Source organism: Camelina sativa, chromosome 14 (assembly GCF_000633955.1).
Source record: "Camelina sativa cultivar DH55 chromosome 14, Cs, whole genome shotgun sequence".
Taxonomy (NCBI): domain Eukaryota; kingdom Viridiplantae; phylum Streptophyta; class Magnoliopsida; order Brassicales; family Brassicaceae; genus Camelina; species Camelina sativa.
The window spans coordinates 2678156-2691746 of record NC_025698.1 but is presented as its reverse complement, the minus strand read 5'-3'; the positions used below and the strand labels follow the sequence as shown (position 1 = coordinate 2691746).

At 35.8% G+C, this 13591-nt stretch overlaps 3 protein-coding genes and 1 non-coding gene across 4 annotated transcripts in view; 1 reads left to right on the top strand and 3 right to left on the bottom strand.

Moving 5' to 3' along the window:
* The window catches only part of LOC104743170 (callose synthase 7-like), a 21990-nt gene extending 16025 nt beyond the window's left edge, over nucleotides 1-5965 (bottom strand). Inside the window, exons 1-22 of the mRNA XM_010464281.2 lie at nucleotides 5321-5965; nucleotides 5014-5114; nucleotides 4710-4822; nucleotides 4527-4614; nucleotides 4325-4435; nucleotides 4091-4243; nucleotides 3906-3995; nucleotides 3727-3818; nucleotides 3475-3598; nucleotides 2815-2949; nucleotides 2651-2727; nucleotides 2479-2569; nucleotides 2138-2260; nucleotides 1941-2058; nucleotides 1465-1849; nucleotides 1186-1246; nucleotides 866-947; nucleotides 735-784; nucleotides 579-665; nucleotides 376-480; nucleotides 186-280; nucleotides 8-89 (exon numbers count right to left, since the gene is read on the bottom strand). Of these exons, the coding sequence (XP_010462583.1) occupies nucleotides 8-89; nucleotides 186-280; nucleotides 376-480; nucleotides 579-665; nucleotides 735-784; nucleotides 866-947; nucleotides 1186-1246; nucleotides 1465-1849; nucleotides 1941-2058; nucleotides 2138-2260; nucleotides 2479-2569; nucleotides 2651-2727; nucleotides 2815-2949; nucleotides 3475-3598; nucleotides 3727-3818; nucleotides 3906-3995; nucleotides 4091-4243; nucleotides 4325-4435; nucleotides 4527-4614; nucleotides 4710-4822; nucleotides 5014-5114; nucleotides 5321-5555 (2598 nt within the window). The 5' untranslated portion in view covers nucleotides 5556-5965. The remainder of the gene's footprint in view (nucleotides 1-7; nucleotides 90-185; nucleotides 281-375; nucleotides 481-578; nucleotides 666-734; nucleotides 785-865; nucleotides 948-1185; nucleotides 1247-1464; nucleotides 1850-1940; nucleotides 2059-2137; nucleotides 2261-2478; nucleotides 2570-2650; nucleotides 2728-2814; nucleotides 2950-3474; nucleotides 3599-3726; nucleotides 3819-3905; nucleotides 3996-4090; nucleotides 4244-4324; nucleotides 4436-4526; nucleotides 4615-4709; nucleotides 4823-5013; nucleotides 5115-5320) is intronic.
* Nucleotides 7312-7385, bottom strand: TRNAI-AAU. Its single transcript has one exon. It is a non-coding gene; the product is annotated as a tRNA-Ile (tRNA).
* LOC104739199 lies at nucleotides 9155-9573 on the top strand. Its single transcript, XM_010459473.2, has one exon. It carries the CDS (start codon nucleotides 9259-9261, stop codon nucleotides 9532-9534), a length of 276 nt encoding a protein of 91 aa, XP_010457775.1. The 5' UTR covers nucleotides 9155-9258; the 3' UTR covers nucleotides 9535-9573.
* The window catches only part of LOC104739198 (probable sugar phosphate/phosphate translocator At1g06470), a 5776-nt gene continuing 1926 nt past the window's right edge, over nucleotides 9742-13591 (bottom strand). Inside the window, exons 2-12 of the mRNA XM_010459472.2 lie at nucleotides 12695-13253; nucleotides 12439-12608; nucleotides 12064-12149; nucleotides 11909-11958; nucleotides 11686-11753; nucleotides 11422-11522; nucleotides 11279-11291; nucleotides 10987-11171; nucleotides 10760-10846; nucleotides 10188-10282; nucleotides 9742-10102 (exon numbers count right to left, since the gene is read on the bottom strand). Of these exons, the coding sequence (XP_010457774.1) occupies nucleotides 9985-10102; nucleotides 10188-10282; nucleotides 10760-10846; nucleotides 10987-11171; nucleotides 11279-11291; nucleotides 11422-11522; nucleotides 11686-11753; nucleotides 11909-11958; nucleotides 12064-12149; nucleotides 12439-12608; nucleotides 12695-12966 (1245 nt within the window). The 5' untranslated portion in view covers nucleotides 12967-13253 and the 3' untranslated portion in view covers nucleotides 9742-9984. The remainder of the gene's footprint in view (nucleotides 10103-10187; nucleotides 10283-10759; nucleotides 10847-10986; nucleotides 11172-11278; nucleotides 11292-11421; nucleotides 11523-11685; nucleotides 11754-11908; nucleotides 11959-12063; nucleotides 12150-12438; nucleotides 12609-12694; nucleotides 13254-13591) is intronic.

The window sequence follows — 13591 nt, the reverse complement described above, 5'->3', positions numbered from 1 at the left end:
TATTTACCTTGCTAGCAAGCAAGAAAGGAGGCCATTGCACAACAGAAACATCTCCAGAAGACGAAGGTACAAGTAGCAAATCTCTATCCCTACACACCAAAGAAGCAAAGAACACGAGTATGTTTATGAAATGAACTTAGGGGGCAACTGATGAGTCTATATACTAGAGAAAAAAGTCCTCAAACCTATCGCTGATCAGATCTTCATCCCGCATAGTAAGTATGAACTTATTCCACATCTGTGAGAACCTTGCTATGTCCTTTTCGTCCACCGTTTCGTCCTGCATTACTCAAACATTACTATTTCACCCACAAAATGAAATTTATTGGCATACACGTCTTATCCCCATTAAATTTGTATGTGTGCGACTAATACCAGGTGCCTTCTCTTTGCATGACCTAGAGGCAACGGAGTAAGTTTAGTACAAAAAGCATTTGGAACAAATTTAAATCTGGACCGCAACATTCCAAGTGTCCGTATCTGCAGAATGATAAATGGAGGTTAAATAACTAAGAAAAAATATTACATAAGATTCTCATTTATAAACTTTTGCGTACTAATAAAAGCGCAACAGTTACCTCCCCGAGATGGCTGAAGGCTCCATAAATCCCACCAAATAGAGTAGAGAATATGGCATACCATATTTGCGTATCCATAAAATAAACCTGAACATCAATTAAACTTCAGGGTATTGGAAATATTCTTTTTTAAGTTATTCAATCAAGATTACTTACCAAGACAATCGGACCCCATATGGATATGATTACTCCAATGTTATGAGTGGCTGCATGAATATCATATACGTTAATATAATAAAAACAGTTAATAACAGTGCATGAGGATGCTATGAATAAAGGATCACTACCATTTGGAAAGAACTCGTGCCACTGGTAATTTACGACATGCATATCCCATATTAGCTTCGTTGGGTTGACAAGTGGTAATATCTGTCCAGGCATCAACAATAATAAGTAAATGTTAAAGTATAACTGCAACAAAAAGATGCTTATAGCAAAGATTTAGATCATAGTTATGGCTACCACCTGCCTAATAGACATCATAAAGTGAAGGATTAGAATGCTAAATGAGGGTATGGTTTATTGTAGACATGTAAATATGAGAGTCTACAATCATCAGCAGAAAAAAAGATTGAGTTATAAGTGTCAGCACAAGAAGCTAATTCACCTCCACATAATAGCTGAAGGCGAGCTTGCTAAGTAACAGCATGACCCAAAAGAATGTATACCTAAGACCATATGAATTGAGAAGAATTAATCATTTGGAAGCATAAACAAAGTTGTAACCAATATTATCGTACCATATCCAGTGTGCAGCAAGAAATTATTTGCAACAATAAAAACAAAGCATTCAGAAAAAGAACAGCAGCTTGCTAGTTTTCTCTCAGGAGAAAAAGGATTAAGATTAGAGAAGATAACTACAACGAATAACATCATTTTTTCTTACTTGAAAAGTGCAAACATTTCTTCATGCATGCCTCTGCCAACATACAATTTTGGCTGAGCCCACCACATGATAAATGTGACAATCCGCATGTTTGATCGCTCCATGATTCTCCGCAGAGGTGGAAGTAAGAAAAACACAGCAGCCAAAATATTTGGTAAGACATATAAGGCAATAGCATAGTCGTATAACGACTGATGAAGCCAACTCCCAACCCAGTTGCTGAAGAACTTTATTAGTCCAGTTGGATTCTGGACTGACTTCGAGTAAGTAATTGGCAACATGATGGCCCACATGGCTGCCATTAAAAATTTTGTGATGTACCGCATAATTTGGGAAAACTTTAGGCTCTTCCAAGCACCAAAACTAAGAATCAAATCCAGTGTCGCTGCATTTCATTAAAGAACAAATGGCTAAGCCAAAATGGTATAAACTTTAGCATATGGATAATGTCAAACTGAAACAGAATTAAAAGTTACCTTGTAGAAGATTAAGAAAAGCTGAAGTGATGAAGATGGTCAATACGTTTCTAAAGACATCCTCAGAAAAAATGGCAAGAATAGATCCTGACGGGTGCCATGCAACTATTATCATAGTCTGAAAAATCATAGAATTACTACACATATTTATGTAACAGAGCAGAAGTGGAAGTGAGAGTTCTAATCTGCAATCCTACCTGTAGAGACAATATAAGGAACATCCACATTCGGTCGAAACTTCGATAGAGGTTCCAAAACGTGCGAGCTTCAACAAAATTAGTTTTGGGTTTCCTTTTTCCATGAGTGACTTGGTCATGTCTCTGCAATTAATAAAAACTCATTGGTAATTTTCATACAGGATGAAAACAAAAGTATACTGGGTTCAACTAAATATGGATGATCGATGCAAGTAAGAATTTGAATATACAATAGGCTAGTCAATCTATCAAATGTTTCCAAGGTAATGAAAATGTCCCTATTAAAGATAAAGATTAAAACCATACTGCATAAAGTAGTAATAAACACACAAAATTAACACCTGATTCGGAAGTGGTGAGATCTCATCAGTGTGGATGAAAAAATCTGCCTTAAAGTTCATTGGCCATTTCAGCCTAAAACACCTCTTATCCCTGAAAATTTAAAATGAATGTGCTCACATAGCCACACTTGTCTAATATATATACATAACAGATCAAGCTAAGCTGACTCACCAAAAGTACTCATTCAGATCATCGTAGTTTCTCCATTTTGAATGGCTTGCCTTTCCCATTTTGTTTCTCCTGACTTCCTTTTCTCACAAAAGAAGCTGCTTTTCTTAGTAGATTGAAGCAATATGCAAGGAAAAAATACGGTACTGGTTCGGAAAGTTACGTACCTTACGTAAGACCTGGTAGATTGGTGTTATAACATTCCTTAAGAATGCTTCTTCGTCTGGTGCACCTGCCTCATATGTGTCCCCAGTTACCGGGTACACATTGCCAAACAGAATTCCATGGACTTCATTGGCCATCTACACAAGAAGATTTAAGAAAACAACATAGTTACTTAAATGTATGCCTACTGCACTAGAGATTCTTAGAAACATTTCGACATATTGGCCATAAAATCTTCCAAGAGAATAGTATGAGAATACATTGAAGGACTTCTCATTTAGGTAATCTCAGGTAGACATTAAAGATATGCAAGCATCATGACAAGATTCCACATCATTTTTGAATGTCTGATCATTACCAACTAAAATCATGTAAAATAGGTAGGCAATGTAAATACGCATTTTAGGTGTGTGCGTTGCTATTTGCTTGTCATCTAGAGAAATTTTTTATTCTTGGTTCCTTCAACCTATTCTAATCAAATTTCTGGTAAGGTCTGCAATTCAACTTCCTTAGTTTGTCTTCCTCAACTTACATACTCATTGATATGCTTTTTAAGCTTGACTTGTAACGGGATTTTGATTTCAAAGTTTATTTGAACTAAGAGAGAAGCATCATATAAACATACAACACGAAAGGAAGAACATTGAACTTATAGAACCTACGTTGTGGAAAATGTAGCAAAGGCATTCAGGCATGAAGCGGACATTTGATGCTTCACCCCATATGAGAAGATACAAGCCAATGTATAGAAGGCTCAACTGTTGTTCATCGCAACCTGGAGGGAACCTGCAAATAAGAAAACCATCCACCAGTGGCCATAAATTTTAGAGTAGGAGAGATGTAAGGGAAATAATGATTGAAATCCCAGAAACGCTAGTAAGTTGATGAATGAAAGTGAAGATTATTTACAATACCTCAGATAAGATTCACACCGCAAATACTTGCACCACGATCTATAATTCTTGAAATACTTTTCCATCAACTTCCTCACGGTGCTAGGCTTCAACTAGATTTTCCTTTAAGTTAGTAAACTGTACGCAATCTCTTTCAGAAAAGGAAGTTTTAAGGTCGCCCACAGAGTTCTGAAATTTACCTCGACATAATTCTCGAGATCCCTCTTTCTCACATCAATGTTGGCAAGTAGCAGTATGAGATGCTCCCTCTGATTAGCTACATTTCCTCGCTTTCATCATGAATGATATGAAAACTAATCATGAGACATGTCATGGAATACAAACTTAAAGACAAAAAGAGCAAAGAATGAAACTTGAAAGTTACCTGAAAACCAAAAACCAAAGCAAGCCACTCGAGAATATCATTAAAAGATCTGCCACTTTCTCTATCCACTTCATCCAGGTTGGTCGAGCCTGAATGAAATCTTGGCCGAGGAAGATTTTCCACATTACAGACAGCCAGAATTGCGGCCTTAATCTAAATTTTAATGGAAAAAAAAACATCAGTGAGAGATCAAAATGATGAACAAGTTAAGTAAGCAAAATTTGCACATGCAACCTCAGGAAGTTCCATCACTGCGGTTTTAGCCCCTACAGCATAAAGCGGAAGAATGTTGTAGTGCTCATATTGTTCCTTCTTTCTTTCAACTTCTTCAGCATACCTACGGGTCTACATTCCAACAATAGCAAAATGTCAAGTAACACAATTACGGTCTTCATGATTATATATTATCCAGGGATGTAATGGAGCACTAATTGACCTGTTCATCTATTCTTGCTTGAGGAACCACTGTCTTTAAAACATCATACAAGACGGTCGCTATCTGGTAAAGCTTGGCCATCTCCTCCCTATAATGACAAAACCGAGAGAAGCAAAAGCGTTTAGAGACATCATTTAATTCTTTCTCATGTAAAGATAAGAAAATATAAAGAAGAGATCTCACGGTGTCTTTTTCCCTTCTCCATCTTGTATATTATTCTCATAAAACTTCTGATAGTACATCTGAATTTCTCTCGGGTCACTCTTGGCCAACATAGGTTCTGTAGTCTCTTCCTCCTAAAAAAGGAAAACTAAAGTCAAGAACTACAATCTCAGGATACATCCAAATGTAAGGTTGTCAAGAAAATTGTTATTGAGTTCACTTTTCGTTTAGGCTTTAGACACAAAACTAAAACAAGCATTGCCTAATCTGCATACTCTAATTTCATCAAAAGAGAAAAGCATATCAATCATGTAATCAATATTACCTTCTCTAATTTGTGCAATAGATAGGTCTTAAATTGACGGACGCCTCGTCCACTTGATGTTGGATCCATTCTATGAGCCTTCTCAAATGCGTGGAAGCGACCTAATGACAGAAAATATAAAGTAAAGTAAGAATCTTGATATTCACATTCACAGCCACAATACTTCCCGAATGCATTCAAGAATTTAGTTATACGAATAACAGAACACATCACAAATCTCATACACACACTGCCTCTGTAGTCGAGTAACACTGTAAACTGATTAAGTTCCAAGGTACCAACAGAGTGAGAGATAAAAATGACATACAGAGGTAAGCAACCCTTGGGTTATCTTCTTCAACATCATTAGCAACACGAAGAATGGGAGCAATGGAAGCAAGAGAAGAAGGAACAAGCTCGCTGTCAATAGCACTTTCATCTTCGTTAGGATGATCAATCATCATGGTCCCAGCTCGAGTCATCCTCCGAGAAAGAGACCGAACAGGCTGCATTTGAGGCGGCCGACCATCTTCACCACCTCTTCCACCACTAGTACTCGCCATAGCTGATGATCAATCACAGATTCCTCTTGGAAGATTATCTTAATACCCATCTTCTTCTTCGCCCCCCTTTTTGTGGTTATATATGTGTGTAAGAGGGGAAGCGGGAATAGGAGACGAGGATAAGATTCGTGGAGTGGGGTTTTGGGTTAATGCGATTCCTCTACCAGGAAGAAACGAATTAAGGAATTGATGATATGTCGTCGATTTGAATCTTCCTTTACACACAGAAAAATAAATGATTTTTTTTTTTTTTTAACTTTCAGCGGCTTTTGAGCTGTGGGCTTTTTTGCGATAAATAGGGTACGAAAGCAAAACCCAGGACGAGGTTTTTGAATCCCCCTTTTTGAACTAATAAGTAGACGTAGTGTGTGATTTTTAATGACCTTTCTCTTTCTCGGGAATGTCTGGAGAATTGCTTCTCCGGGAGTCAAAGCGGAGGAAGAAGACGGCCACGTAACGGCTATAGGGTCTCTAGCTACACTACATGTCGTTTTACGCTTTTGATATATAACAACGTGACATTATTGTGACACGGAACTGTAAACAACGGGGTGTTTGTGCTTGTATTGTAATTTGGGGATGTTCTACCAATTGGACCAGACCACTATTAGTTGGGCCGACTAATGGGTTTACAAAATAGGAAAAAACCCGAAAAATACGCCATCTAATATTTTTTCCGGCGGTTTAATTACTCTAGTTATTAAATTTCTCAAAAAATATCTGATTAAATTTCCGTTGTCTTTAAAAACCTTCATCTTATTAATATTGGTAGATCCATACGTAAAGACATAACAACTCTTAACTAAATGTTAACCAGAATTAAAATTTAACCCCCATGTGTTTAATTAAAAAAAGATGTAATGACACTGTTACCCTTATTCTTATCTTCCACAAATCGATTTCAAGTTTGAGAGAGATAGAACCCTAAATTTTCAAGAAATCAGATTTGGTTTGAAAGAATGGTTAGCTAATAACACTCAGAGAAAATGTAATCTCCACACAAACACAAACACAGTGTGCATTAATCACACCTCGAGAAACCCAGATTTTTTTTTCTTTTTTGTTTAAAGTAAAGCCACGATCTTCAACCTGACTAAAACCCAGATCTTGCTCAATTAAATAAAAGAAGAAGGAATCTCAAGTTTTTTTAATTAAAGGGACAACTTTAAAACTCTCTTCAGCAACGACCCATAAGAAGATCTCAATTGAACGAAGCTCACACTTCTTCAAGTTACAGGGAGGGATTAAATTAATAATAAATAAAAAATGAGAGGTTTTGAAAATTCAGCAATGGCGATCGAATCATTTAATACACCACTCTCTCGAAATTGCAGCACGAAAATAAAATACTCGTGGTGAACTTTGGCTAACCATTCTCTCAAACCAAATCTGATTTCTTGAAATTTTAGGGTTCTATCTCTCTCAAACTCGAAATTGATTTGTGGAAGAGAAGAAGAATGGCAACAATGTCATTAGATCTCTTTCATTAAACACGTGGGGGTTAAATTTTAACCCTGGATAACATTTAGTTAAGAGTCGTTATGTCTTTACGTATGGATCTACCAATATTAATAAGACGAAGGTTTTTAAAGACAATGGAAATTAAATCAGATATTTTTTGGGAAATTTAATAACTAGAAGAATTAAACGGCCAAAAAAAAATTAAATGACGTATTTTTCGAATTTTTTCCCTTTACAAAAATGTATTTGTTAAAGAGAAGTAAAGAAGATGGAAAAAATAATAATAAAGAATAATTGGCCCATGCAGGTTTCGAACCTGCTATCTTCGCGTTATTAGCACGACGCTCTAACTAACTGAGCTAATGAGCCTTCGTGTTCACAAGTTATTACGAAATATTTTGAGACTTGAAAGATATTTGAAGTTCTTCCCATTCTTGTATTGTAATGTTAAAAGTAAAAGACCCTTTTGTTAATATTTTTAAAAATAGGTTTTGTGAAACTTGCTAATTCTAAACTCACGTATACTATGAAAAAAAAAAGTATATATACATATATGACAACATATATGACAACTCCAATCAAAAAGATATAGTATATGACAACTGTTTCACTTCATAGCATGTTCATGAACAGTTCCACACTGGCATACGGTTGAAGGTTGTTTTAGTACATTTACATCTATACACTATACGGCAATTAATCTAGGTTTCTGAACGTAGTTTTCAGAAGAAAAATGATTGGTAACACCAAACTCTTCTTAAGTCATAATAATCCCTAGCACTAAAAAACAAAAACAAAAGTCTTAATCCTCGGCTTATTATAAACCAAATCCAAATATCTGGACAAATCTACTTTTTTAACGGTCAAATTGGTTTTCCAGCTACCTTGACTTCTTCAACCTATTGTTGCGCACGACGCGAAATTGATTTTTTTTCTTTTTTTTTTTTTTTTAAGTAAAATAATATACGATCCCCGTAACTAGGAGTAAATATTAAGTATTGATTAATATTATATTTGCATTTTCCAGTCAAAGCATAAGAAATAAGAACTCATGAGTCATGATCGTTATTCGTTACATGTGTTGAGGAACTACAAGTTACAAAAACTAAGTTGATTTTAATTTATAAATTCTTTCCTCTGTAACCAGAATTTTACAAGATAATACAAAATGTCACAAGCTGCGTCAACGTAAAGAAACGCTTACGTTTGGTCTTGTGTTTTTTTTCTAGGAACAACAACCGTTAATTAACATCTTCTTTAAATTAAAAAAAAGTCCAAAATTGATTCTAAAGTCAAAGTAATCTAGACTTCAGTTAAAAAAAAAAAGGCAGTCATTTGAGAAACAAACTAGTTCACAAACTCATGTAAACTGTTCGATCTTGTTAAGCCAACTAGCCAAGTATTTGCGTATATAACGTTATTACTTGGAACATATATATACAATTTTAAACGTGATTACAATTCACAAACTATGCTTAAACTACATAACAATCGATTGATAAAAAGAACGGCTCTCTCTATACGATCAGAGCCGTGCCTTAGGCATATAAAAAAAGGCAGTTGCCTCAGGCTACAAAAAAATTACATAAATAATAGGTCACAGTTTTTCCTAAATTAGGCTAAACATTCATTTATATATGATGTTATAGGACTTTTTTTTGGAAACAAAACAAGACTCATATAGTTTACATTATGGAAATTTTGTTTGTTTTTCCTTTCCATTAGCTACCAAATCTTGCTTTTTAGGAATATGTTTTGAAAATGAACAATATATTCTTTTTTATACTAAAAATAAAATAAAATTTTTCTCAAAAATAGAATATGAGAAACTACATTTTTTTTTTTGCCTTACACCTCTATTGACCTTGGCACGGCACTGTATACGATGTTACAAAGCGACCGTTAGCATTATTGTCTTGGTGGATCCCTCTGTATAAAAAAAGCGAAACTGCTGAACCGTTCTTTCATGTCAAAGATAAATATTATTAGATACCCAAAATACCCCTGCTTCCCTTCCACGGTTCCACTACATTTCGCCAGCTATTTTTTTCCCTTTTTCTGAAGGAAAAAAGGTAAGGGTATCTTATTCTTTCCTTAGTCGCATTTGACAGTAATACCCTCTCCTTCTCATACCTATTAAAGCTACCACCACCGTCTCTTCTCCACAGTATAAGAATGTTGCACCGTGACTTGACTCTGTAGTTAGTTGTAGAGAGAGAGAAAAGACAGAGAGAGATTTACAATGGGAGTGATGAAGAAATGGTCGTCGCTGAAGAAGAAGAAGCAGCAACAAGAGGAGGAGCAAGTCACGTCTAAAGAAACTCAGACATGGCGGCGATTAAGGAATTTGTTTTCTACGTCTTCAACGCCGTCGTCGGGGAAGTGGAAGCGAGTAGAGATTATATTGCTCACAGAGATAGTGGACGGAGTAGTTTACAAGGTCATGTATGTTGTTGAAGCTTTCGTTCTCGTTTCGACGCTCTGCTTCTTCTACCTTTGTTGTGGATGCCACATCTGAATTTTGCTGCTCTCATTAAATTATTCTTTGGGATTCATATTTGTTCTGTCTGAGGTGTAGTGTTAGTCTATGTTTTATACAAATAAGCTTAAATGTAATCTGATCGTTCCATTGCGTAGTTCCAGAGAATCATTCTGAGACCAGATTTTTTCAGTTTGGATTGCGCATTCAATTTCATGAAATCATCATTACAGAGAATTAATAAAATGGGTACAAAAGATTGGTAAACTTAAACCAAATATGCTCGATTACACTTCTTTCTATACGGACCAAGTACAAAAGAAAGAGAACAAAATTCATTCCAACTCTTGATATAAGCTATGTTCTTTTGTTTTCCTCACATTTCCAATTCAATTGCCTTTAAAGTAAGTATTTTCTCAGGGAAGGTCCACACGCACTTCCACTTTAACGATGTCAGGGTTACCAATGAATTGTGTGTAACAAAAATTGTTAGGGACTACTATCTTGATCATCCATCTCATCAAGTATCACATATTTTCCAGTTTGACTTGGAGCTTGCAACTGCTTTTCACCCTCTGTTTTGTGACCCTTTTGTAGTTTATCATATCTGGGAAGACATCAAAAGCATAAGGACTTATTCGAAGTCCCAATACTCCATGCGACAAAGATTAAGGAGAAGAAAAGTTACTTACTTGTACCAGTTGAACAAACTGACACCAACCATGATGATCACCAGACCAACACCTTTTAGCCATGTAAAATCGTCATGGAAGTAAAACACCGCAACCTGTATAAGAACAACAATGAATTTTTTACATTTTCCCCAATTTTTGATCCAGCATTTATCAAATATTTAATAACACTGATATAAAATTCCTCTAGATGCGGGGGACATGTAGTCAAAGGTGTATTATAGTGAACGAGAAGCCAATTCTAAAGACATTAGTTCTATTTCATCGACTCATAATCCATCCTTATGAAGTGGACTCTAGGCAGGTCTGTCAATTTGTATGCCATATGACCAATGTAGTCTCACCAACTTAAGATATGAGTCCCCTAATCTAGACATCACCGCAACGTTTCAAGCAAATGTAGTTAGGACTTTCTTGCAAATAGAAGGAAATCAGAACTTACAATCTAAGCCTAACTAGTTATATCATCCAGACCATTTCTAATTGGCAAACTATGAAGAAGGCTGGAGTTTATTATAATATCTGAACTTACTAACAACATAATCCAAAAGGGTTAAGAATATAGGACGTACCACTATGGTGACAGCCTCTTTAACAACGCCTGCAATTGTGACGGTTACAGCACTAGTCACGGAAACAAGAACATACTCTGTCAAAACCTGAAACAAAATATTAAATAGTGAGCATGGAAGAAGGATCAGATACAAAATTCAAGCTTCAAAAGATGACTCAAACTCTACTTATCAAGACAAGTTCACTCTTACAATAAGAATTGTAAATTGTTTAGTAAAATGCTCACCATACAAAAAGCCAGTGCTCCGCCAAAAAGCATTAAAAAACAAGTTCGAGCGAAATGTTCTCCACTATCAAAGTATTTGTTTTCTGTAAATTCACTCCAAGGATCCAGAAGGAGAGAGAGAAGACCAGTCACTATAGCCATCACTGGTGCCATGTAGCTCATCAATATGAATGGATTTTTTAGGCCTAGATAAACAAAGCAAAAACGTTTATATTTATTCATAGGTCCTGTCACTTTGAAGATATTAAGAACAAAAAAATTTTAGAATAAAAACACCAAGAGCATAACCCACCAAAGCTTTCTTTCTAGACATCATGTTGCCATCAGGATGAACCAAAACATTGGAAGACAAAAACCACAGAAAGTAAAGGCAAAGGGTTAATATAATCCAATGTATGGTTTAAAAGGAATTAAAAAATGAGTAAAATAATATACCTGCAAAAGAACTTGCGTCATACACCAGCGGAAACCAGACATGACAGCAGCAAGCATGACAAAAACAAAACCCCAAAACTCAAATTCTGTCTCCTTGGCAACTGGATGCAAATTTAATATACTTGATGGTGAGAATTTAATTTAATGTCTTTGGTTAGAAAGAAAGAAAAAACATCTAGATAGATGTTGAGCAAACAGGTAGAAGAACTGGCAAAGGTTGAACAAAGGAATACAAAGTATTATAAATGACGGATTAAAACATACCTGTTAACAATATTCCTGCTGAGATCACTGAAATAATGCCAAAAAGTTTCAGGCTTGGAGACTCCAGCCTTAGAAGAGAAATATAGTGTCAGAATAACACATCAAATAAAAATGATAGAAATACTCCATAATGAAAGTATAGCATCAAATCAGTGTGGTAATTGAAAATGGTTTTAACGTACAAATCAAGATATATTAACAAAAATCGTTATGCATAAAGCACCTGAAGGCAAAAGCAAACAGAAGAAGATATATTGGGGCTGCAGATTTGCACTGCAAAAAAAAAAACGTGAAAATCATTAGACAAGTCTCATCTTGTCTCACCCGCAAATTCCTAAGAAGTTGCATAGACCTACCACAGAAAATAAGATAACTAACCATAGTTGCAAACGTAACCGATATGAAGACAAGTGACTCATTACTTAGGTTTATATCCATAGCAGTTCCAAGTGCAGTTGGTACAACTGTGAAAGGACAGTCCATGTTGGTCATCAGTTCATAGAAATTTAATATAATCAACTTTCGAAATACTGAAACAAAAAAAAAAACTAAATCCTCAGAACTTTCCAATCTCTCATATTCATTAAATACTGTAGATGATAATGGCATTGCATAGTTTGCAGAAAGTTCTCAGTAGTCAGTATTATGTAGTGAGAATGCCATAGAAATTCATAGCTAAGGGAATGCTCCTTAAGACATAATGATTTTAAAAATAAATAAAAAAGAGTTCATGACATGGTTTTGTTAGTTTACCTCTAACGAAATAGTCTCTCCATGATATGGTAACATCAGGATGAAATCTCCCCGACCAATACCATGTTATCATCTTTGATAAAACAGCTTGAATGGAAAAGTGAATGGTATTCATTAACAAGGGAGCTGGAAACTTCCCTAAATCATCTCCTAAGAGAGTTTTGTTGTACCTAGGAAATAAGCAAGCAAATTATATGCTAGCAGTATGGACCTAGAAAAAGGAAAAAAAAAGGGGAAGTCATAAAGACATACTTACAGCGTCAAAAATGTGCTGAAGGTGTACCATACAAGTATAAAGAAGAGTGTTTTAAGCACATCAGCAGGAGAGATACCCTCTGTTGACACTTTTGGCAATGGTTCGAGGGTATCACTGGAACTGTAACCAACATCAAAACTTCTGGATGCTTTTATCTCCTTCCCAGAGACATTTTCAATATCAAAGGGCTCTAAAACCTGTTCTCTGTCTACATCTTCCTGACTGGATATAGGTTCCATTGTACCACCACGGAGCTGCACTCTTTGCTCCATCAATAATCTGAAATCACCACCAGCTAACCTTTTCGGCTAGCATTCACAGATCGCTCTCAGAGCATGCGATCTAGTACTCAATAGGGACCTGTGATGGACACCCTGCCTCGGAATTGGGAGAGAATTATTCTCCTTTGATCCTATACACATATGTTCAAAATGGTTCAATGTCCAACTCTCTCTCTCTCTCGCATAGCCCAGCGGGCAAACTGAATTCAAGGAAGGTAGGAACTCCAGATGTTAGGGAATATGCAATGCAATTCTCTGGTACCACTTGACACCTTCACCTAGAATCACAAAATTTACATTTGATAAGTAAGTGGAAAGCAAAGCTAGTAGTCACACAAGAGCCACATTGCAATCAAAAGGCAAGCTTCTAATACGATGATGCAAAGAGATTCAAACACAGCATCTTCAAACCGAATAAAAATAAGCCACATTTTCTAATCTTATAAAGAACCAAAAGAATTAGCAGACCAAGAAATTAGAAAGCCATGGCATCAGCAAATCTGAGTTTCAAGAAATCGGGTGAAATGCGAAACGAGATTGAGCAATCTTCAACGATTCCGAGCTCAAACAAATAAAGGCATTAACGAAAAGAGAACTACTCATATGAACCTGGATC

Excerpts from the sequence above, each read along its gene's own strand:
- LOC104739199 (XM_010459473.2), top strand. The coding sequence starts at position 9,259 with ATGGGAGTGATGAAGAAATGGTCGTCGCTGAAGAAGAAGAAGCAGCAA.